The 26,779-nt window shown below is 41.9% G+C and overlaps 1 protein-coding gene across 2 annotated transcripts; it reads right to left on the bottom strand.

Annotated features, from left to right (window-relative positions):
• Positions 1–228: 228 nt before the first annotated feature.
• rgs17 (regulator of G protein signaling 17) lies at positions 229–26,779 on the bottom strand. Of its 2 annotated transcripts, XM_083775219.1 has the most exons (7): positions 26,623–26,779; positions 23,359–23,766; positions 16,744–16,874; positions 6,351–6,425; positions 5,839–6,070; positions 1,880–5,588; positions 229–1,660 (listed from the first exon to the last, which is right to left on the bottom strand). In XM_083775219.1, the coding sequence occupies exons 2-6, from the start codon at positions 23,359–23,361 to the stop codon at positions 5,400–5,402; spliced, it is 630 nt and encodes a 209-aa protein (XP_083631345.1). In that variant the 5' UTR covers positions 23,362–23,766; positions 26,623–26,779; the 3' UTR covers positions 229–1,660; positions 1,880–5,399. The 2 variants fall into 2 exon arrangements, with proteins under 2 accessions (XP_083631345.1, XP_083631346.1); XM_083775220.1 differs by lacking the exons at positions 23,359–23,766; positions 26,623–26,779 and adding an exon at positions 19,716–19,819.

Genomic DNA, 26,779 nt, shown 5'->3' with positions numbered 1-26,779 from the left:
GATATATAATCTACAAGTACAATGTGATGAGTTGTGAGCTTGTAGAACAAGGTTATGTTTATTTGGATTTATTTTGTTTGCTTATAAGTCAAACGTCCTCAAATATAAACTGGTGAACATTGAATTAATGTAATGAATTAATGTAACTCAGAACATTGTTAACTGGTGGACTCTCCAAATTCGGGTTTGGCCCAAAACTCTGCCATCAGACAGGCTATAGTTGTAGTCTTAATGCATCTGGAAACAAAGAAAACTTTGAATGGAAACCATGCTGTTGTCTGTGCTCTACTATTGAGTCTGTTCTCATTAAGTTAGTCAAGATGTAAAAAGGTGGTGGTGACCTAGAAACACAGGGCAATATGTGGTCAAGTTTTGCCATTTACAACATGAACTAGCATTGTCGCTTCTGAGGGAGAACATACAAAATCATGAATTGATGTATCTAATAAAATCAACACGATGCCTGTGCCTACTACGCCAATGTGAAAACCAAAATTGATCCCCAGGGGTCAAAAACTAGGCAGAGACTGGGGTTCAATTCCTCCGCATGCCAACAAACATAATTAGGCATGTTCGCGGATGGGGCATGGTTGGGGACTCCCCTGCATTCTGTCGCTGCACTATTGACTCCTACAACTAAGGTTGGTGTTTTCAGCGGGGAGCGGAACTGGGAGGGATAGTATGCTCCTCTGCATGCGTTACGCCCCCTCTTCAAAGATCTGGCTGGCAATACGTGGTTTTCTACCACCCCACCCACACCCAACATCAAACAGTAGGGGCTGTCTGTGACAGGACTAAATGAGGGAATTTGCAACAACTAAACTGGGGAGAATTAGAAAAAAAAAAATAGTGAGCACGGTAGTTCAAAAATAAAGAGGTAAAAAGAAAAATGCTAACAAAGCAAAACACAGATCCATTTGTCAGCCAAACTACTTGAAAAAATAGAAGAGGCCCCATTTGTTACAACCAGGCTCAGAAGCAATAACAATAAGGTAGACACAGCAACTGAATAGGTCCAGCTCAAGCATTTAATTAATAATCCAAGAAATAACAAGAGTGTATGGTAGTGTACCTGACAGTTTTTCAGTGGGTGTAACTGTATGCTGTAATGACATGTATGGAGTGTTGTAGGATGATGACCTAAATCAACGGCAAACCAACCAAAAGATATGCAGTGCTTTATGAGAGATACGAGGATGACTGCGTGGACAAGCTTATAAATGATGTGCTATGGGATGCACTGGGCCCAGGTGAATCCCATTAGCACTGATGAGCCCAGCCTCCTACCTGCTTAGGTAATAAGACAAAAACAGAACAAGGAACTTGAAGAAGCAACACAAACAGCCGGTGGAATCAGAGGGGATGTCACCTAAACAACATGGGAGGTAGTGAAAAGCCTACAAAGACATCTTTCTTTTAAGAAGGGAAAAAAAACATGTCAATAAGGCTAAAGCTTCGCAGACCTCCTTCATTCCATCAGTACAGTCAGCTGTCAAACTCTTAAGCCTGAGTTATACTTGGTTGCACATCGTGTTGCACCCTAACTTAATACAATTTTCTGTGTGCAACAATGGCGCCCAACGGAGTATAAATCATAGCAGTCGTGTCAGCAGTGTTTCAAAACGCCCATACACTCTGAACCATGGACATTTAACCCATTCTGTACGGGAACCCGTTTTGGTGTTGGCATTATGTTATGCTTTAGCTATTTAAAAATAGCAGATCTACAAGCTTGTAGGTCTGCTATTTTTTGAAAAATCGAAGAACGACTGACATTTTTAGAATCTGATCTCAGGTCAGAATGGGTTAATCAGACCAGTGTGTGTCCAGTGGAAACCTCGTATGAATCTGATCTCAGGTCAGAATGGGTTAAAGAAACAAAAAAGGTCCACATCTATAAACTCTGTGATGCCACTCTGTAGAGTCTGTATGTCCATAATCATCATTGCTTGTTTTTTTGTTTTTTTCACCAATTGTTTAAAAATCACGTGAGAAGAGGGACATCAGCCGAGAGCTGGACCTCTACCGTCTCTGTCCCTTGCTTAAAACACAGGCTTTCAGGAGGACTGCCCGTCAGCACTGACTGGACTTAAAACACCAGGAAATGTCTGGACCCCATTTCCCATTCTTATGAGTATATTTTTTAAGCTGTACACACACCTCACCATTTATAAACGTAAACTTGGTTTAATTGCACCATGATTTAATTGTCTGGTTGTTGGTGAAACATTCTCGTGTTATAGTTACTGTGTAGAGCCAGCAAAAAAGCAAATAGTAGCCGGACTGCTCAGTAGAGGGATTTGTCTGTGCTAGAGTTACAGAAGCCACAGACGTTATTCTATGAAGTTAAAGAACTACACCGTCGTCCAAATACAAGGTCCAATATGCTTATGTTGCCTGGCAACAAAAACAGTTCCACCATGTCAATTGGAAAGTTGACCCTTTCATATAATTATTCTTTAATTACGCTGTACTGCATATTTCTGATCCTAAAGTGACTCACTGCATGCATGCACAGTTCTTCATTAATGCAGCTAAGCATTACCAATCAAGCCCTTCTGGCTTACAATGTATGTTGCATGTAAGTATTGTATTGCCAAAGGTTATATGGCCAGTTAAATATATTTTTAAAAGATAAGGAACATTCCAAGCATGAAACCTGGTCTTTACAAACTCATAAAGTTTATAATATTATTGTAATCAGGTTAAAAGGCTTTAATGTTGATACATTTCAAATGAAAAGCCTCTTGTCAGTGCACATTATCAATGCTAGATACAATTTTGGGGGGTGGGGAAGGGCAACCTTTCTCTTTAAATATCATGGTATTTTCTATTTAACTCTCTAATGCTAGTTTAAATATAAATTGTTTGGCAAAGTTAATTTCTTATCTAATGCCTCAAATAGTTGTGTGTTAGAAATGTGTATACGTTTCTTAAAGTCCAGAACACAACCAGCATTGTGATACAAAAGCAAACACCCCAATCTAATATCACTGAAATTGATCCAATTGCACTTAACTGTCCACTGGGCATTCTGTGCCCGATAGGCCTATAAGTTTAATTTAGTCTTCAACAGGCTTGGCACGTAAACTTCAGGTAGTTAAATGAGGTGGCAACATTGAAACTATATGCTCAACGTGGCACTATGTTTCATTGACACTTTGTTAAGACTGCTAACCACCAGACAAAGAGAAGGTTAGCTATTCATCAAATAACATGATGAATCTATGACGTCAAACTCTTTCACAAAAATATAATATACTGCACTCATGCACTGTCTACTGCACATCCACAGGCCAGGAACAAAGTTTATCTTCAAATGTTCACATCTTCAAAAAACAAATTGTCCTCTAATAGGTACTACAAATGTTAATGAAATATTTGGCAAGACCCTCTTAAATATTATGTTTTTGTGTAACTGTACCATACACACACAGCCATTATCAATGCATGCTGGCAATGTCGGATTAGAAAAAAACTAACTTTGTTACGGTCTCTGAGGGCTGGCTGCGGGAATGGAGGATTGGCATGGCTAGCACAAGCATGCTAACCACTAGCCTACTGCATGCTGAAAGCTAGTCAGCCTTGTTGAAAAGGCTATATCATGTAGCATATGGCTTAGCTAATTTATTTTAGCAAGTCTTGTACAATGACTAGTGTGTTAGCATTATCATGCCAACTCTCTTCACTAGGCCTTGGTGTAAAAAAAAAAAGAACGCAACTGGGCTAGGTAAAAGGCGACCACGCGTCCCTTCCAGCCGTATCTGCTGGCTTCATAGACATGCACCTGAATGAACTAGACTAAACAACCTCTAGGGTCACATCTAATGTCTTCTTCACAGCACCTATGACATCATGTTCAGCAATCGCCTCCAACAACACCATATTCAATGTCTGCTACCAGCATATCTGATGTTATTTACAGTTGACTGTACCAGCTGTTTGATTACCGCAGCAATATTCAACATCTAACTTTAGCAGCTAGTTAAAAAACCTCACATGCCCAAGGCCAGTCCTGTTCAACAATGAATCCTTCCAAACATATCCACGATGTTGCAGCTGCTGGCAATTGATATAGACCATATTCACAGAGCTATAGGCCATTTTGCTAATACATGCAGGGATTGGAAACAATTTCCCACATTTCCAGCAGTGCTTTTCCCAACATGGGGCACCTGTGCTTGTCAGGCTGTGATGATCTTAACTTGGAGGAGAGGTGGGACAGAAAGATCAGGGAGGAACAATGGGAAGGGGACAGAAGGGAGGTAGGGAACGACTGACAAAACTGTGGTTGCTTTCCAGAAAACTCCAGCAGCGCTTGTGCTGCCTTGTCTCACATGTAAAGGCATTGTGATTTCTTGTTGTTGAAAAGTTCATAAGAGTAATAATACATGTAGCTGCCCAACCACAGTTCTAGCCCTTACTTCTCCCAGTTACAGAATTGTAAAGAAGGAAAGTGCTTGGACGAGTGAATAAACAAACGGATGGACGGATGGGTAGGCGATGCTGCTGCTGTAGAAGCCATCAAACCTCCTCATTAAAAAAATAAAATAAAAATGCATTAAGCTAAAACTTGGCAAAATTCTACTTTTTACCCCTCTTCACTGAACATGGACAGCCAGACAGAGAGACAGGTCCACCTTATCAGGAGATAAATATGTCTCAATATTCAAGAACCGTTGCAGTCCGCAGCCAATGTCAAGCTAGAGAGAGAGAGAGAGAGAGAGAGAGAGAGAGATACACGCAGAGAGTTCCAGAACCTTGTTTTTCATGCAGAGCCAGTGCTTCTACTAGTGGGCAGAGCAGCCCCAACACCCAAGCCCAAATTGGGCTTCATATTTGGACTATAAAAACATCTGAGGCAAGGGACAGAATGTGACAAAAAGAGGAGCAAAGAGAAAGAGAGGGGTGAGAAGAAGAGTTCTAAACAGTTCAGTACAGTACAAGAATAGTGGAAATGTCCTTTTTTTTGTCTTCCTCTCTCCTTGTCCGTCCCCATGGCCTGAGGAGTCCTTGTCCACAGTCAACCAAAAGCTGGCCATGAGGTTGGCCATTCAACTACTTGTTGACATGCGGGTTGGCCAATCTACCAAATAACCAGCAAGAATCACCAGTCAACCAATCGCTGGCCAGCGTGAGCAGCTTTAGTGACCAATAAGCAACCAGCAAAAGGCCCACCTGGCTCCAGCAGAGAACTGGAGAGAAATGTATTAAAAAATATAAATAAAAAACAAAACAAAAAAAAAGGATATCCTGTATGTCATTCAGTCTTTTCAATCCAAACAAAAAAAATGGGAGAGATTTTCCAAACCCGACTGCTGGCACCATAGTAGTATTTGAAGTAGAAGTAGTAGTCTCGTTGGCGTTTAAGATGGTGGAGGGTGGTGTAGGGTTAGGGCCTAGGTGTCAAGGCAGGTGCGCCTCCTACTGTCCAGGAGGTCTCTGTAAACGGAGGAGTTGAGGAACCGAGGGAATGAGTCGCGGTGCATCAGTGTGTAGATCTGAAGCTGGGCCTCCTCGTACATCACGTTGCTAGGCTCCGCCAAGCTCTGGTTGATGCCTTCTCTCACCCGCGAGTCTAGACTCACCTAGAACCAGTAAGAGTTTATTTTTTTAATGGTATAACGTTTTTTCATTTTGCATTAACTGGTGTCAATGAACTTAGGTATTACCCAAGTATCCCAAAGTGTTTACTAAGGTAAACGTTAAGTAAGGTATTGTTTGGTCATTTATTAGAAACCTTAAAATGAAGACTGGTTAGAACTCATGTAAATGATGACCAACAGTGGTGGCTATTTAGTTACTGGAATTTTGATTGGGAGAGAAGGTCGCCTATACCTCTTTGGGTGACAATATGGACACGTAGTCTTCATATATGATCCTGGACTTCTCGTCCACGGCCGTCGGGTCGGTCTCTTTCTTCAGCTCCTCGCACGCCATCCAGAACAGGAGATTCTCCTCGCTGTACTCTGAGCGCAGGAACTCGCGGAAAATCTCCCGGCCCTCCAGCGAACGCATCATCATCTCGAAGCTTCTGGCCCATGACAGTACTTCATCTAGATTGGGGGGTCTAATAGTCATAGGAATTGCGCGCGACACACGCACGCACACGCGCACGCGCACGCGCACGCGCACACACACACACACACACACACACACACACACACACACACACACACACACACACACACACACACACACACACACACACACACACACACACACACACACACACACACACACACACACACACACCATCAATACAACTGGACACATGCACACTTCTACTGTAGTGTACAGGAATGTCATGCATGAACCGGTAATAGGACAAGAGTTACGGATGGACTTACAGCTCGTCTGTAGCTTCAATACTGTCCAGCTTGGTGCATGTCTGTCGCTCACTTCTCTCCATCCTGTCGTCATTCCTGGAATAGAAAGATGAGTTAATCTTATGTTTTGAGAAAAACAAAAATATTGCAGTTAAGACTCCTCGGGCCAGTAAGGGGGGGGGGGGGGGGGGGGGTTCCCCGAGAAGAAGTTCAAGTGTCACTGTCGCTAAATAATCACTGGGTACCACCTTGGGGTCAAAGTGGAAGATATGTGGGTGTTCATGGAAACTGCAGGAGGGGTCAAAATGGCAGAGTCCTACTGTTTCATCTGACAGTCTGATTTTGAATTTAACTGAATTATTTGTATTGACACTTTTAAAAGTACAAGTTTTTTGTGTTTTCATTGTAACTTTCAATTGTCCACTTACGGTACAAACAGAGCCTCTATGGAAATTGCTATAGTGTAGTACGCACACAATGTTTTGTCTCAAACAAAATGAGTCGAGCAACAAGTCTCAAGTTGATTTAGGCCTGACTCAGGCACAGTTTTCTTTTTTTTTCTTGTTCACTTGCTCACTTGTAGTGATATTGACATATGGACCTTAGCTTGAGCATGACATTCCCCTGTTTGAAGATGTGGATATGGATATAAGTTACAACACGCACAAAACACCTGTTAACCTAAGCGTCATTTTTTTAAATGGGACTCGCCGACGATGACTAGTCAGTTTATACTAGTCAGTGTCAAACTCCGATGCAGCTTATCATTTCACTCATGATACCGACACAGTAGTGTCAACACAGAGTTTCTTTACTTTATAGCATTTTTAATTGTATAAGATCCATCCAGGGCATTCAGGGAATGTGTGGAAAGTTAAAGTTAAGGTATTGCTTTCCACCCACAAAAAAGTTATGGTGAAAAAAGAATTACTGGTTTGTTTACCGTAATCAATACGCTGGGGGCAGCTAATATCTATCTGTTTTCAATTATGGGTAGGGTTTTTTTTTTTTACATTTACTTTTTTTACCTCATGCCTTTTTTATGCATGAAGCGCTTCTTTTCACCCGACAGGCGGAACTTTCCTCTGCGGCATCCTACATAACTGCCATGCCTTTGCTGCCTTAACCCATTCTGACCTGAGATCAGATTCATACGAGGTTTCCGCCGGACACACACTGGTCTGATGAACCCATTCTGACCTGAGATCAGATTCTAAAAATGTCAGTCGCTCTTCGATTTTTCAAAAATAGCAGACCTACAAGCTCGTATCGCGCCACTCGGTGGCGCGATATGAGCTTGTAGATCTGCTATTTTTAAATAGCTAAAGCAAAACATGATGCCGACACCAAAATGGGTGCCCGGTCAGAATGCCTTAAAGGGAAATGTCACCCTTTTTGCAAACAAATAATTATATGGTAATCGTTTAGAAGATTTAGAACACTTTCCTGGGGTTTTTCATGTGTGTAATAATGTGGTTTTAGATATTTTAGATTTCAGCAGCGTCTCTGATGTCATGGACATTGGGCTCACTTACTTCCTGGACTATCTCAAGGAAGCTCTGAGAAGGAAGTGAAGTGGTCACGTGACTGGGCTGCGCCATGACACTTTCATGGGACACTTTCATGGGAGCCTAAACTACCCGGAAGTTTGGCAGAATGCACTGGAGTCAATGAGAGCTCAGTGACCAGCTCATGAACAAACATTATTTATGAACAATTGAGACCTTTTGTAAAGTAATCACTTCTGGAAAATAACAGAAGACATGTTACACATTATTGTCTGCTGTGTTATTCGATGTGTACACTGTGTAATTTTTATAGGAGGTATGGTATCTCTATAAAAATAGAGATACCATAAAGTACAAAGTACATTTCTGAACGCACCAAGTATCGCAAGACTTCCCACCGTTTCCTGTCTGGCAGCCAAATATCGCGATACTTCGGAGCCAGAAACGATACCTGCTGCTGTTTAGATCCTCAGATAAAATTATATACTGTGAACTCTGTGCACATCGAAAAGTAAGTGATTAGAAAACAACCTGTGATATGTCTTCTGTTATTTTCCAGAAGTGATTACTTTACAAAAGGTCTCAATTGTTCATGAATAATGTTTGTTATGAGCTGGTCCAGCCGGCTCCATTCACTGCCATGTATTCATTGCACTTCCTATGTGAGTTTGGCTCCCATGAAAGTGTCCATGAAAGTGTCATGGCGCAGCCCAGTCATGTGACCACTTCCCTTCCTTCTCAGAGCTTCCTTGGACTATCTCAGTAGGACAGCCCTCCCCCTATCCACAAGGAGGAGCAGTGCACCAAAGCATTATGGGAATTGTATTCCAAGAAGGAAGTGAGCCCAGTGTCGATGACATCAGAGACACTAAAATCTAAAATATGTAAAACCACATATTACACAGATAAAGATCCCAGGAAAGTGTTCTAAATCTTCTAAACGTCATTAACATATTTTTTTTGCAAAAAGAGTGAAGTGTCCCTTTAAAGAGGTGGCAGGAACTGTTAGTGCTTAGTGAGTGTGACACCTAGTGGCTGAATGTTGTCTAGTGCCCCCTTAATTGCATCTGTGTGCTCCAGAACCTGTTAATTATTTGCACATTGAATTTGTTTCACTCTCAAATGTCTTATTGTCTCAATTAGAGTGAATAGGTTCGCTGTACTTCATATGTATACACTCAGTCAATTACCCAGGCCTTGTAACAATTGCTGTCCACAATCATGCCAAAGCAGCCCCTCTCATACAAAAATGGTCATCCTTATGTAAATGTTGTTCCTTGCCTTTTTAAGTCTTATGCAATAGCCTGTTCCTAAAACATGGCAGTGACAGAATTCCTTAGCACAAAATCTGTGGCCCATTAACTGGAACTGATGAACAGCTGTGGTGGTGGTGACTGCCGTGATGAAGTCAGATCACTGTGGCCATGTTGTGGAAGCATGAGCAAAAAGTAAAACCCTCACATATGGAAACGATAAATGATGAACTTCCACCTTAATCTTGTTATATACTTAGAGACAAAAACAAAAAAACGTTGCGGGTCCCCAGGACCCTTTACTAGACCTCTCCATTTTCCACTCACCAACAACTCTATATATTGTTGAGGGAAATAGCCATCATCAATGATTTGACTTTTCGATCACATTGTTCTTCTTCAGGAAATAAGATCCATGTGATTTCAACATTAAATCGACAATAAACAAAAGAACATATTACCAGTGTGCAGACTATACTTTTATCTATGCCTTTCTTAATTGTCCCACCTACAGTTAACACTGTTCTATGCATACGTACTCATACGGCATTTATCTTTTATTATTAGCCAGGTGTAGTAGCTGGGAAGAGCCTCTTTATAATGCCTCAGTTGACAAATTACGCCTGTCACCTCACATTCAAAAACCATTACCAGAAAAACATTATGTTAGCCTACACATAAACACGCAGAACCTATAAACAGGTACACTCGTTTCTGAAAAACACATCTCGCTCAATGGACACACATGATGAGTCCCCGCTACAATACACACCGAGCGGTCTATTTTTATTTCACCACGGAGGATCTTTCCTTCCTTTCGCTGTCTCTTGTCAAAGTCCCCATTGTGCAGTGGTAATGGGCCTAGCTATCCACGACCTCCGGGCGTGCACACAATACAGCTAAATATACAGGCTGTTCTTCACAGCTGTTTTGCATGTGATGCGTTGATAGAAATAGAAAGTGCAGAGACCAGATAAGGCCGCTGTATGTGGAGTGGGGTTGGGTGGGGGGCTCGGGCATGGGTTAGACTGAGGGGCACGGGCAGAGGGAGGGAGGAAGATTGGGAGAAAACAAATAATGGGTGAAGCAGAGAAACAGATCAGACTTCTCATGGTCCAAAACACACACACACACACACACACACACACACACACACACACACACACACACACTACTGAGGGAACGGATGCAATCACGTAGTCCAATTAACTCTGACCTCAGCTGACCACTTTGCAATGAGGATTCAAAGTCAAACTGATGCCAATGCCATTCAGGCACAGACATAACTTTATCAAACTACTTGCCTCACATTAATGTCATGAATCTAACCATTTGACAGAGAGGAATCAGATACTTTATTTGCACAGAGGAATCACTTATTATAACTGGAACTCACAGTGAAAATAAGCAGCAAGCTATTCCGCTATTCCAAACTGATCAATGTCAATGACAAGGTCTTAGTTAAATCCCTGCCCTGTGCAGAAAAATCAACCTAGGGCAGCGGTTCCCAAACCTTTATGGATCAAGGCCTACTTGGAAAGCGTGGGCCCACACCATCTGACCACGTACTGTAACACTTAAGTGGTCATGTTAAGTTGGTTGGGCCGTTTTAAGTGGTCTGCATGCATTTTCAGATCATGTATATTTAAATGATCAATCAATCGATTGTGTTACAGCTTTGATCAATGGAACTAACAGTATGCTTTAAAGGACAACTTCGTTTTTTGTAATAGCAATTATTAGTTTGTAATGCTAATAATTAAAAGATGATTGTTTAAAAAAACCACAACATTATCTCTAGGTGATTGAGACAGATCTGTCGGATTTTTCATATTCAATCCTGATTGGCTAAGATTGACTCCTAAAGTTTACAGAGTTGCCAGTTTTGTACAAAATGCCTCAGATCATGAACGCAGCTTCCAATTGGCATGAAACTTTGTATGCACATCCCCTCTAGGTCATGGAAGAAATGCCACACAATCCAGTGGGAAAAAAAGATGTTGATTGTAGGACCTTGTCACCTATACAGTTCAATAGGCCAAAACATGAATCTGCTGTTAGAGTCACTTGAAAAATGTATGGTGGCATTACACATTTTTGTATGTATGTATGATCATGTATGATGATAAGAGCGCCCCTCACTACACACGAGTGTGATTTTTATTATTATTATCATTACTAGCTAATAATAAGCTTGTAAAAACCTTATTTTTCAAGGTAAAAAAAAACATTTATTTATACATCTATCCTTTATATTATCATCATTAAAATCCTAGTGTTTTGCAAATCATTTGGGGGCTCTACGCGCAATATCCTTACGGACCACCAGTGGGCCCCGGCCCACACGTTGGGCATCGCTGAGGGTGCCGAATAGGAGCCAATCCAACACTGCAGAAGCTGCCACAGTTTGATTTAAGTGCACAGTGCAGAGTCACAGACTACTCCTTGCAGGTCCTGTCTACAAGCTGCCACCACTTGAGATGAAGTGGTGTGTAAGATGCAGAACACTTTCCATTCATTGGAAGAACAATGTTTCATTCACTCGTCTCTCGCAGCTCGAGGGCAGCCACAGTGAAGCCACTGTTGCAGCTACTAGTGCTACGGGGTGGTGGCTGGCTTTGCTGCCTTGCTCGGTGGCACAGTGATACAGTAAGTCTTAGAGAGGCAGGTTTCAGATTTTCAATATAGAGGGTATGCACATGCTTAAAGTGAATGGCACATCGAGTGGCAAAGCAACATGCAAAGTGAGTTTAACATTGTTTAATATCGTTTAATGCAATCGGATAGGACTTTTCTGTGTGGATGTATGGGCTGTCATGGCCAGAAAGTAGTTTTTGCCACTCAGTAGGCGTTCCTGCGTAACTTCCTGGTTTGGTGATGATGTCACGCGCATACCCTCTATTTTGAAAATGTTGTCTTAAATAGCATGTTAACTGAGCCTTGCTTGGCTTGGGCAAACCATGCCGCAACAGCCTCTTGTGAGAGCATTGGGTCACCAACATAGTGTTTGCAAATGCAAACTACAGTTTCCTGACTGAGTAAGCCACAGACTGGTTTGCAAAACGATAGCCTCTATCCATGCTAAACAAACACATGCTGAACACAGGCAACACCATCTTAAAGGGGTACTAACCTATACTGTACATGAGTTCTAACAATGACGCTACAGTAGGTAGATTCTGTTACTCATTTGCCATGTCTACCCACTACAGGTTTTTAGTTTAGTTAAAACAAGTGTATGCCGATTATTATTCTGAATTACGGTACATTCAGAATAATCCTGGTCTCTCCAGCCCATAAAGGACCAGTTCACTCATTTTCAATCTTATCTTCTCCTATCTTCATATGGTCCTCACTAATGCTCGTTACAAGATGGCACCATTTCTGTCTACTCACTCTGTCTCAGAGGAGGGCTGTGGACCGTTCAGAAATTAAATGAGATTTAGTCGACTAAGACTAGACTAAGACTAAACTATTTCAGATGACTAACATTATAAGACTAAAACTAAACTTGGACCTCGAGGAGTTCTACAGTCAGATCCTAGTAGCCTCCACATTCGCAGTGACAAACCACACGGACCTTGCATTAGGCTCACCCTCCACACAGCAACTGAAAGCAATTCCTCATCTCCATTGTGTATCTGGCTTCAAGGTCAGGACTTGTCAAGAACGCCTTCCTCTTACTGGGTCCTCGGGCTCCTTGGGATCCGTGGAAAAAAAGTCCAGTAAGTGAGTTAGGCGTTGCTATGGAGATACATGTTTAAGTTTAGTTGTGCATAGGAGATTTAGAGTGTTCCAGCAATGTCAGTGTATATATACGTGTTAGGGACAGAGGGTACACAAAGGTATTGGCTGTATACTCACTTCTTTTTCAGTGGGCATTGTGTATAGTACATTGTATTGTGCACAGCAACAAAATGTTTTAGTTGTCACAAATGTACATGTTTCAAATCAATGCATAATGATTCTGAATATTTGAAACCGTTTCAATACTCATTTGCCACAATATATGGTACCATGGTACCAGCCCTGCGGTCTCCCATGATTCTCTTTTCTGCCTCATGGAAAAGTCAAGCTAGAAACACTCACAGTGCTGCACACATCTCTCCTCGAGAGTCTCATTTGATTCACTTGAAAATAGCGGTCATGGTTTTGTAATTTGCGGGTGTTAGCTTGCTATAGACGACAAGTGCAGAGAGCCCCTGTGAACGGTTTTGAGTGACAAATATGAGGTGCTTTGGACAAAAGTCAAATGCTTGTACTTCTTTCCATCTCTCCCTAGCATAATTTGGCAGAACAGCCAGAAAAAGTGATGTTTGGAAATATGTCACATTTGGTGCGAGTTAACAAGGAAAGGCTCCTAACATAACAAATGTAGCATAAGTGTTGCACTACTTTGAACCAGGAGTATAATAATGAAAATGATGATGATTACTGCTGCACGATTCTCGCTCAAATGTGAATCTCGATTTTCCTCCACAAAAATTGATTCTCATTTTTTCCATGATTTTTTTTCTTTTTCGTAGTTGCTGAACATTACTACATTCAAAATGTGGCACCTGGAGCAAACTACTGTAGCTTTAAACAGACAACATCAAAGTGCTTGACTTAAACCTCTCTTCCAACTAGTGCTGCACGATTCTTGCACGAATTTAGATTTGTAAACCAAATGGCATTAGTAAAGTGCAAAAACACAATTGAAACTTGAAATTCTGATACATAAAGACTCGGACAAGGGAGAGGGAGGGAGAGAGAATGGCATCAATCTGTGGGGAAGCGAAGTGTAGCGACAAACACATACTGTATAAGATGTTTTTATGGATGTGGCACTGCCTGGTATGGAAACTGTGCCACCTGCAAACAGAATAACCTACAGTGGGTGGTATGGTCGGCGGAGTGCATAATGGGAGTTGAGCTTTCCTCCCTCCAAGAGCTGTATGACAAGCGATCAAGTGATCAAGTGATAAAGCTCACCGTATCATCAAGGACATACTGTACATCACCCCAGCCACAAACGTTTCACACCCATTCTATGACTGCAGCCAGGCAAAGAGGCCTACCATAGGAGAAAGGGCAAGAGTCAAGACTCAAGACCACCACATCAAGACCACCACATTTCTCCTGGATGCCACAGACTGATGAACAAGTCCCGATAGGCCAGTCAATCTAAGGTTTGAAACCAAAATAAATCGTTCAAGTTATTTTTATGATCCTTACTAATCCATCCAACTAACATATTAAAAATGGTCAATTAAATAATTAGTGGATCATGGTAAATTCAGGAGTTGAAAGTTGGGGTAACAACCTATATAAGGCAACAGTTTCACATTTTCGTTATGCTTTAAGTATAGCATTATGTGACATGTCAAACTAGGGGGTTTTCGTGATTCTGAACCCATTCCAAGCATTCGTTTTGCACAAAGAAACACTCCTTGGGCTAAATTGGGCTGAATTTACCATGATCCATTCATTATTTCATTTACAATTTTGAATATGTTATGTTATAAAAAAATACTTGAACGATTACTATTGCAATTTATTTTCAGTCACACCCCTTTTTAGCTTAGATTGACTGGCCTACGATTACTGCATGCCACCAGTCTGGCCTGTCAACTGCCACACTTTACTTGAACCGACTATTTTCCTGCATTGCAGACCATATACTTTCCCTGTTGACCTGACAAGTGTTTGGCCTGTGGTGTTGTTTTTTGCACCAAATTCACCTTACGTTTAACCTCACATATAGTACATATTGTGTCTGCTGGATGTATGTAGACAATTTCTTAATGTTAGTCCCCCCCCCCCCCCCGTGTAAATAGCGTGTAAATAGTGGTTCAGGTGAAAATAACATATCCTTTCTGTCTCTTAAACTTAAGCATGAGTATAGATGTGTGCATTTGTCCCTGCCATGTTTCAATGTTGCGGGGTAGTGAGCGCTTAGGCTGTGTTAACATGGTCCACGCGCAGTGTTGATGTCTCGGATGTACCGAGACTGGGGAGGGGGGGGGGGCGGGGGTACGATTCAACACAACTCAAACAGTGCCGAGTCGGCTGAAGCAGACTTTGCAAAGTCTCACACGCGGTCCAAGCTGATGGCGAGCCTCCTTCGGGGCTGTCTGAAAACAAGCACTCCCGCAGCCCGCCATCCTAGGGAAACAATATTAGCTTCATACGTAGCACTTCACAGCACTCATGTGTTTATGCCTCTCTCATGTTGGAAATGGCTATGGTTTTAGGGCAACTATCAATTGATTTCTTAGCGATTACTCTATCCTTTACTTTTTGGATTCATCAAATGATCGATTAATCTACTTTTCTTTTTTTTTATAGTTTAACCCATTCTGACCGGGCACCCATTTTGGTGTTGGCATCATGTTATGCTTTAGCTATTGAAAAATAGCAGATCTACAAGCTCGTATCGCGCCACCGAGTGGCGCGATACGAGCTTGTAGGTCTGCTATTTTTGAATAATCGAAGAACAACTGACATTTTTAGAATCTGATCTCAGGTCAGAATGGGTTCATCAGACCAGTGCGTGTCCAGTGGAAACCTCATATGAATCTGATCTCAGGTCAGAATGGGTTAAACTATTTTTCCCACACAGTTTACACACAGGCATGAACATAAACAGTGATAAACACAGTAAATGGTAGTATTTACAACATGTCCTGTATTGATATTTGGTTGTTGGTTCTTTATTGTTGTTCCATTGTTGTTTCATAGTTTTTTTTAACCCATTCTGACCTGAGATCAGATTCTATAAACGTCTTCTACATCCTGACAGTTTTCTGAAAAAGCTATGTTTCTATGTCAGTCGTTCTTCGATTTTTCAAAAATAGCAGACCTACAAGCTCGTATCGCGCCACTCGGTGGCGCGATATGAGCTTGTAGATCTGCTATTTTTCAATAGCTAAAGCATAACATGATGCTGACACCAAAATGGGTACCCGGTCAGAATGGGTTAATATCAAGCAAAAAGGAATGACAGACACAAGGACAAAGATATATTATAGAGCTACTGCATTGCATGTCATGCAGAGGCCCTAATGACACACCAAAATGTCAACTCTGTTGCTATAAACTTTGCCCTCACAACCAAATCAAACTACTGTGTGGAAACATCATACTACCGTAAATGATGCACGTTTTGCATGATTTACATTTGCATCAGAAAAGCCGAAACAGGTATGACATAGAAGTGACATCAGACACCATAAAGGTCCAACATAGCCTGGAGCGGCTGTGGCTTTTGTTTTTCCAGTAAGGTATGAAAACCAACTTGCAGAGACTTGAAACTTAAAGATAGGTATGTCCATGGGAATTTTCAACCCATGTTGTATTAAGCACATTTTAGAACTAGAACTAGAACATTAAAACTGAAAATAGCTGGACAAAACATTTCTCCAAAGACTGCACAATTAACTTTAGCCAATGAGCCAATAATTCAGATAGACATGGAAAATGTCTATGTTTATTTACAATATTTGTCATTGTCCATTAACAGCTTTGGCTATAGTCAAAGCTGCTAATAGACAATGACAACATGTACTGTACCTGTATTAATGCCAATATGCTCCTTTAATTAAAAAAAAGCGTCAAAAGACGACCTCGGCTGTTTGAGTGGGAGAAGGAATTGACCCGAGAGTGGCTTACCAGAGACACTTGCAGCAGCCACACCAGCAGAGACAGCAGGTGTTGGGTCGGGGCTGACCAGGGGCCTGTGGGGGGCCCTCGATGTGCGCCGCCTGCCTTTTTCTCATCTCCACGCCACTCAGACTCCGGGGCTGTGCACCACACACACACACACACACACACACACACACACACACAAACACACATACACACACGGTTAATATAAAAAAATACTGAATGAGAATGGGTACGAGTCCGACGTGGTTGGAACGAGTCTGTGTTGAGTGCTGCTGGGTCAGGGTGTCTCAGAAACCAAGGGTGACATATGAGACAAATCATTTAAGCTTGTCAAGAAAGAAAGAGAGGGAGGGAGACACACACACACACACACACACACACACACACACACACACACACACACACACACAGACAGATAATGTCCTTCCTAGTATGGTACTGTACTTGGCTTTTTGGCAGTTAGCCAAGTTTCTTCCTTTTTGATGACAGACAATTGCACATATATTGAGTGCGTGGTCTCTGGAAAGACACCCGTACATAAACACAGACATGGTTGGAAGAGGTGCAACACAGACATAGAGGTCACAGGTGCAACACAGACATTGATGTACTATGCACAAAGGTACATACTAAATGGAAGGTTATTTCAGACAGAGGTGCAACACAGACATTGATGTACTATGCACAAAGGTACATACTACAGTACATACTACATTGAAGGTTATTTTGTTCCATTTTTACCGTTAGCATTTTGTGGATACAAATAATTCTTGTTGTCACTAAATACTGGCTGCAAAATATCCAGAATGTAGATTGTCACTGGGGATTGTTCTCATTCAACAAGAAAGACTGGCTGCAATTCTAGCCTTGCTAGTTGTTTTAAGTGACTAATTTGTTATGTTTCGCAGCCAGCATTCAGTGATGACAGCCAAGTATGCTTCTGTCGACATTCCAGACAGACGAACAAGCCGACAGAAGATCCAACAGAAAAGAGAATACAATACACAGTATTAACTAGGGATGTACCGATGAGACATTTTGTCCGATATCGATATCCGATATAATTAATTGCTCTTATGGCCGACAACCGATATTACCGATCTATAATGATATTATGATCTCATTCTGTATTAAGAAAATGTAATAATTTTTTGCCATTCTGAAAAAGGCTTATAAACTCTGAATTAAACTTGACTGTTTTCAAAGCTTCCCCAGAAAACATTGATATAATTTGCAGCCTTCATCATAACAAAAGCCTTTTTCAGGCTTTTTTATTCTTTTTTTCAACATATATATATTTTTAATGATGGGTTGGCCTCCATCAGGGCTGCGCATTGTCACGTATCCCGTTTGTGATTTTCATGGACAGGATTTCGAGGCGAAGTCGTGACGGAGAGGGAGGTTCAGTGAGCTAAGGATTGCTTCACTGCTTTTTTGCAAATGATGTGCTTCTTCCCCTGGAAAGGAGCCAGGTGGTTCGGGCATCTGGTTAGGATGCCTCTCAAGCGTCTCCCTAGGAAGGTCCTCGAGGCACGTCCCACTGGGAGAAGACCCCCGGGCAGACCAAAGATGAGATGGAGGGACTACATCGACTCACTGGCCTTGGAACGCCTCGGGATCCCCCAGGAGGACGTTACTAATGTTGCTCTGGAGAGGGAAAACTGGAGCTCTCTGGTGGAGCTGTTGCCCCTCGACCGGACAATGGATAAGCGGTTGAAGATGGATGGATGGAGTTCCATTTATGCAATATGCTCAAAACTAGAGCTGTGCACAGCTCAGAATGTATCTAAAGATCTACAGTGACACTAAGCCCCCCCCCCCACATACACACGCAAGCGCTACTGTCTGACAGCCTCCTATTTACACCACACAGTGCAGACTGACTTATTCCTCTCTTCTAATGTGCATAAAAATCATGAGTTCTGCTAAATCAGATTACAGCGTAATTGACTAGACGCAGCACAACTATGTCTATGGTCTCTATGGTAGCATAATCCAAGCTAGAGTGACCACTATACCTAACCATTATATGTCTATACCGGCACCTGGCAATGACAGGCAAGGAGAAAGTACATAAATATAATCTTTCACCTTCCTGCCAATTAGAACTTTATATTTTTTGCAATGACCATGAATTATACTTAATAACCTAATGAACAAAATTAGCTTTAATTAAAAATGTATAGTAACTTGTTTTAATAGTATATTAGTATATTTTCTTATTTAAAGTAACTATTATCATATATAGGCAGCACGTTTATTGTTGCGATTCTCCATTATTATTATTTTTATTCAATAAGTGGCTTCCGCTTGCAGTTAGGGTTAGGGACAAGGTTAGTAATGTGAATGAGATAAATTGTTTATAGTGCTAATATACAGTATGCACACAGGTGTCTATAGGTGTGAACAAGGTACTGTATAAGGAACAAAGTACACACTCTAAAAAAAGAAAAACTAAATCCCTAATTTGACTGTCCTACAGTATGCTATAGTAAAAGCTTTAACGGATACTAGCATTCTTCCTCACTTTTTACTTAAACCAACCCACTATGACCCTCATACAAGCTTTCTGTGCCAAAACTAACTGCAGCTTTTGCCTATAGGCCTACCTCTTTCTTTGTAAGCACATAGTGGGAGAAAAGTAAATATTATAATCCTAGTTTTACCATGAGGAAGATGTGAAAATCTGACATAACATTTCCCAGTGATTCTGTGTCGAGAGCTTGCTCTCCTTGCACTGGAAACTTCTCCTCGGTATGTAAAACTCCTTTTGATTAATTTCACGTACGTAGCTGGCCGGGATTTTCCAGTGCAAGGTTTTGAATGCTCTGGGTTGTCAAATCCTCTTCACAATTCCCCTTTAACACTCAAGGTCACAGGCATTTAGAATTATTATTATGAATTAGTATGGACAATAATTAATTAATCAGTCTTTCAGTTATGACCTCGTAAGCTTAATTAAACAAAACTCTTACCTGTAAAGTCTAAAACTGACCTCCTCACTGAACTCACAATTCCCCAAAATGACTACACTCCTGAAATGTACAGCAAGTGCGAACATGGGCGCCTTGCCTCTGCTATGATTTTCGCTCGGCTCAAATTTTTCGCAAAGGGTTTACTACAGTGATACATGACAGGTTATGCATGGAGGACCTGACTGATATGCAAATGCTGTCGCCTGACCACTTCAGTGGCCATCGGTTATTCAGCAACCGTATAGCAGACCGTGGAGAAAAGGTGGCAGTGATGCAAACGACAATGAGGTAAAGCTTTGTTCTAGCACTGGAGGAGGAGGTTGCAGTGAAAAGACATGCAAATAATGGCTTGGAAACACAAATAACCTGCACAGAGAGGCACAGAGCGAGACAGCAAGACAGCATGAGAACTGCATGATAGACCTGTGAATAAGTCACCATACGCTAAAAGTTGTTGGCCCAACATGGCTTATTAGCCAGAGCACACATTTTTGTGTTTTCACTCTCATCATTTTGATACACTATGACTATAATGTTTAGTTTAGTTTCAGTACTGAGCCCTTAACAATCAACGCTGGCGTACCCTTTCATCAGTGGTAATTATGATAACCAGGTGGCTGAGAACTCGTACTCCAATATATTGACATGTCATATTGTGCTCTCTATAGAATGTGTAGGAGCCATTTGATCTATTAAGGATGCTATTTGAACTAATTGCTTTAATTGATTATAAAAAATAATCAACAATAAAAAAATAGATCTACAAGCTCACAATGCTTGAATCCCGTGAGTTAGGCTATTTTCATGCAATCCCTTGTTAGACTAGACCTGTGCCTGTCAGCCACTTGGGAACGATGCAAGTTGGGAACCTAGTATATTATATAATACCTGTTGTCATAGCACCTGTTTTAACCATGGAGATCTCTGTATCTGTCTGTCTGCCTATGTCTGAAGAGTGCAAACTGACTGTGAAAAGTGGACTGGTTAAGTAATCAAATGGCAGGTGTGGCTGTGGGGTTGCCATGGCAATCAATTGACTTAGGCTCATTAGGTACACTGGCAGAGCCTGACCAGAGCCTTTTGTGGCGGTTCCGGACAACCGTGTGTCCGACCACCTCAAGACCGGGCACTGCACTCCCTGTGTGGTGTTTGAAGTCGGTGGGGCGAACGGTTCTCGAGTTACGTGGATTACAGACGTACACACACACACACACACACACACACACACACACAAGGTAAGCTGTTAATGAGACAAATTGATTTTAATGTAATTAAAATTTAGGAAATGTTAAGTAGAGCCACAGGATAACATAAATAAAATTTAACTGGAACTTAAGTAGCCAAACTCGAAATTGGCAATTCAATGTTGGTGCACTGCAAAAGAATAGAGAATTTGCAGAATAGCATGGGAATATTGAATATATGAAGGGGCAGAGGTTCGTCGTTGGCATCCAGGGAGTGTGTGTGCACAGTTTGGCATGGATCGGGCCTAACGGTGACGGAGATTAGCTGGTAACGGACGGACACACGGACGGACGGACGCACACACACACACACCGCAATACATACTCTCTCCCCATGCTTTCGGCCTGGTGGAGACAATTATCAGAATTCTTTGTCAAAAACATCATTCTGTGTCATAGTGGTCATAGTGATTCTTCATCAGAGCTACTGTGTGAGGCACATATCAGTCTGGTGCTCGTTGGAGGGAGGTGAATGCATATTTGATATTTGTCAGCCCACACCTCTTTGAATTGGTGATTTTCACTGTCAACTTTTCTTTTACTGGACAACTTTGAACATGCCATTTTGATTGACGTTCCGATCCACACTACATTTGGCACAAACACTGTTCAGGGGTCTGCCATGAGAATAGTCACACCAGGGGCCACAGTGTACTGTATCACCCAGCTTACTGGCCTGAAGAAGGGGCCACGAACCACACCGTTGCTCCCATCTGCACCAATTTGGCACAAACACTGTTCAGGGGTAGACAGTTATGCACTCTCCCTGCCTCAGCCTGTACTCAGTGTACATTACTGTATCTATCTACCTTTGCTTCTACTTCTGTAATATCTTATTCAATTGCATCGTTCCCAAGTAGGTAACGATGGTTGATTCTACAGATGAACACAGGTGTGGTGGTGTCTGCAAATTATGAACCTGCACAGAAATAGAGATAACTACCAGGCCGGGTTGCCTAGCCCAGCTGAGCGAGCAAATATTGGAAGTCAGTCATAGCCAATTGGAATAGAATATGAAAAGAATCTGCCACCCCTTGTGGCATCTACACAGTATTGTGGTAGCAATAAATCAGGTTAGATCTGTGTAATGTCGCTCTCAAGTTAGTCCCTGCATGGTCATCAAATCTCTCTCACAGACAGACACAAAGACATGTCACACCCACACACCCACAGGAACTGAGAGCAATATTCAGCATTTTTACATAGACCATAAATAGACCATAGGAAACAGATTAAACATAACCATTGCATTCACAATGTTTAAATACAGAAAAACGTCATATATTGCCAACAACTCATCAGGTAGACTACCCTTAGATGCATGAAGACGGTATGCACTAGGCAGCGTATAAGGCAGTATAGCCAAACTTTGCAGTGCAATAGTAGTACCAAATGGGCTGTTGTGCAACAACTGATCATGTTCGGACAAAAGAAATGTCAAAATGTTGTGCGAGTTATTGTGTTGAAAGGACATGTTATTAGATTTATCTGGTTTATCATCGCATTTAACATCTACACAGAGTGGTGCCTCCAGTATGTGAGGCGCAACACTGAAAGAAGCACTTTGAGGTTGCAACTGTGATGTGTGATTAAGGGCAGTACCATCACAAATAAATGGATGGGTAAGGAAATAAGATAAAAACATACTTATCTTAAATTATTATAAGCATGGAAGTGTGATAATTGTCATCCTTTGGGGAACTTTATCTAAAAATCTAAAGTCTGTAGAATCAAATGAATTGCTCAACTAGTGCCAATACAGTTTGGATATAGAACATTTTAAATGGTTTAGCTTAACTTCTCAGATAATGTAAACACTTGATGTCCTGTGATGTGACAAACACGATGATACGGAAGTTAACCCAGGCAATACTATGTTTTACTTAAGTGTATCTTATGTTCAGTTTAATGGCAGAATGTAAATGCAAGGCAGGGTGCTACGACACCAACCTTAATGTGCAATGTTTCAGTCTACCGGGGCTTTCGCAAGACAAGAACTTCCTTTTTTTAACACTGTCAACACACATTTTCTACAATGAGGTTTAATTTCAGCTCACAATTAGGGGTCCAACGAATAATCAAACGAATTGATTTAATCAACTATAAGAATATATTGATTGAAATAAAATAATTCTCCAGAATACAGAAAATAGCAGATCTATGAGTTCAGAACGCATCTGAGCAACACATTGTGAGCTTGTTGATTTTTTTACCTTTTCTTTTTTCCACTTATTTATTCTCCCCAGACGCACTTCTAAATTATTAAATAGTATCGATAGAATCATCACAAAGAAAATAATCAATAGTTTCAGGCTTGCAGCCCTACTACAAATGCAGTCGCGGCAGATGACTGATGTAAAACATGGAATGGATTAGCAATAGCATAAAATCAAACCTACCATGAGAACTAGTGGATTACTAAAGACAAGTCAGATGGTGCAGTCATGGCGCTGAGGTAATATGTTGCAGGATGATACACGGCTGATGGACTGACTGACTGGGTGGCTGTCTGTCTGATCGTCCGTTTGGCTTGTTTGAGTTGCAGGGTGAGCAGCAGTCAAGATTCTTCTCAGTACAGGAAGAGGGCTTATTGGTTTCACCATCCCTGACCGACTGTCATAGAGAGGGATGGAAGGTATGAGGGCGAACTGTAACCAATTGCTCTCCTTGTTTTTTTCTTCTTGGACTGGCTCCTTTCCCTCACTTGTTCTGCCTAGGAGGCTACGCTTCTGTAGATCTCAGGATGGGACTCAGCAGACATGTCATTTGCAGACTTGAGTGTACAGGATGCAGCAAAAGCACAGCATCTGAAACACAGAGGCCAGACAAAGACATAGGCTTCATTATTCACTTCCACTGAGCAGCACACATCCACTTAGTGCCTGTGGGCCATTGAGCTGCTCTAGCCTCTCCTCCACAGATATGATCAGGAAAGTGTGCGTGTGTGTGTGTGTGTGTGTGTGTGTGTGTGTGTGTGTGTGTGTGTGTGTGTGTGTGTGTGTGTGTGTGTGTGTGTGGTTGGGGGGCTGGGGGGGGGGGGCTACATTAGAATAGGCAGGATTATTGTAAAACTAATAAAGATAAGAAGAAACATTTCCTGATTTTCCTCCTTGACAACTTCCCTGGTGTTCCTATTCTGGACTCATTATCAAAGATTTTCAATATTGTTTATATCTAGGAAAACATCACTTTTTGATTGACTTTATCATATGTCTACTGTTATGTAATGTTTAGACAAGATCAGGTTGGTGGGACTGCTCAGTGTTCCAGCCTAGTCTAGTAGTGACCTCTGTTCTACTCTATCTTGAGGGAAGTTGACTAAAAGCATAACAAAGGCAAACTACTGGTTAGGGCTGGGCGGTATGACTTCAAATTAATTCAATTCAAACCTTGGCCTCGATTAATGAATGATTAAAAAACAAAGTGTGTGTGTGTGTGTGTGTGTATATATATACCCAATGCATATATATATATACCCATACTGCTCCCCGGGAGCCCAGGTGGAGCCTGCAGAACCATTGCGGCTCAAGAAACCACCACTCCTGAATGAAGTGTCTGGTACTGGGAGTCTGGTGCAACTCACAGGTCCTGGCGATACTCCTGGTGAGAGCAGGAGTGGACCTGGTGAGACGTAGGAGGGGCCTGGACAAGAGTGAACCCACAGAGACAAGTCCCTCCACATGCCAGAATTGTACCTCCCAGTCTGGGCAGAGTAGTTCCGGAGTGGATCCAGTGGATTGTGTGGCACTGGTCTTTCCCTGGTGGGTCTGATCGAGGGTAGCTACTGGGACGTAAGTCGGGCCTTGATCACCCCCGCTGGGTCACCCGAGTGAGAGCCGAACGCCCGATGCCCTTGGGATACATCACTGAGGATACGTCCCAGGTGCATCCGAGCGATGTATTTTTGTTCATACACACACACACACACACAAAATATTTATTTTATTATAATAATAATTATTATTATTTATTTATTTTTTAATCTACAGACTACAGTACATGTTGGTTTTTAACTGGTTGGTTCTAAATATTGGTTTTGATAGCCCTAGGCTACTACTGGTTGACAGTACATACAACTCTACTCAGGCCGGTTTGGGACAATTGGACACTATAGTGTGGACAATACTGATGCACAAACTTGGACACATCATCAGTGTTGTTTCCTGGAGTCGCTGACTCGCTGGGTGTTAAACAGACACTCCCCTCCAGGTGACCTGACCTGTGTCCAAGTGGTATGCTACGGCCCCTCTGTCTCTTGGGGGCTTAGGGTGGCAGGTGAGCTGTCAACAGTGTTGGAGGCCCTGGCCACTGAGGCTGGCTCTTCCTGACCAGAAGTGACTTCTGTGAAGTGACTTCACCCGGTTAAAATGAGTGCTATGACAACAAGAGGTATTACATACTAGGGTTCTAACTTGCATCGTTCCCATTCTTCCCAAGTAGGCCTGTGCTGTGGCCGACAGGCACATGTCTAGTAATAAAATAATAATGACGATGATGATAATAATAATAATTCTAACACTCCAAATTAAATTATGAGTCTGACAAAATGTAATATCCTGTCCAATTGTTACAATGGTACTATTATAGACCAATACACCAATAATTGGCTAATGCATTGAAATGTATGTCAAATAGTATCACACCACCAGTCCACCACACAAAAACAAACAAAGCAAGTTGCATGAGCCTGTCAGGTTAATAAGCCAAATAGCTTAGTCTTCTCTTCTTCATCTTAGTTGTTCATCTTATACTTTTGTAGCCAGTCTAATGGTGTTGAACTTGTGACTCACAGTGAGGAATCCATTGTGTGTAAATAATATTTGCCATAGGACATATTTATCTACCGTATACACAGCATAAAGAGAAACAATGATATAATATGTCCTGGTGGTCACTTTAAAGAGTCCTTTGCATGCTGCAACAGAACTTAGGAACCACTGGTTAAACCGAAATCTGTCCATAGGGGACTGCGATGCAATGTGGGCGTTCTCTCAGATTTGGATTGGACTACATGGTCATTTCAGCAATGCAATGCATTACATGGCTGCGAAGAGAACAGGCGAAATGAATACGCGGTGCAACCAAAAAAAAAAGAACGAACATTATTAATGTCCTTTTTTTTTTTTTTCTCGCACGAATGATGTTGCTGCAGCTTGTAATCTGATGCGTCTGCTTGAGGGCCCATGCATGTTTTCAGATAACAAGTAGGCTGGCTCATCGGCTCCAGCTCAACGTGTATCTGTATAAGTAGCTGTGCAGTGCACTGTGTGCAGGCTATAGCCGCTGCTGGGTTGGGTGTTTTGCATGGTTTCTCTTGCAGCTGTCTGATCCGAAGCATCCGAATCACAGGCTCAGCTACTGCAGGTAAGGCTCGCAGGCAAAACGACAAAGATTCCTCGCCTAAATGACAATGACGACCGAAACGCACAAGGTAAGCGGGTGGATGGTGCATTGTTGTCACATCGACAACTCCAAATATGTATATTAAAAATAAAATCAAAAATCAAACACCACCCACTTTCTTGGAGCTAGCCTAGCCCATAGACCCGCTATCTGTGGCAGAGAGAGGAGGCGGTGGCAGCTGAGCAGCAGCAGCTAGCACCGTGCTAACGGTGGCTAGCGAGCCTGAATGGAGCCTTTGCACATAATAATCATAATCTTACCGCTTTGTTTTAGACTGTCAGTGTCCTAGGATGATGGCTCGGAATGCACGTCGTCCCGATGCTTATTTAATGTCATCGGAGATGGTAATACCGCGGTGTAAATGTCCATCGCCGCTGTTTTTCTGCCATCCGCCCAACTTCAGCACCGAACGCTGCC

The sequence above is a fragment of the Protomyctophum parallelum genome, assembly GCF_964188405.1.
Source record: "Protomyctophum parallelum genome assembly, chromosome: 10".
Classification (NCBI taxonomy): Eukaryota; Metazoa; Chordata; class Actinopteri; order Myctophiformes; family Myctophidae; genus Protomyctophum; species Protomyctophum parallelum.
This window is presented reverse-complemented; position numbering and strand designations above follow the sequence as displayed.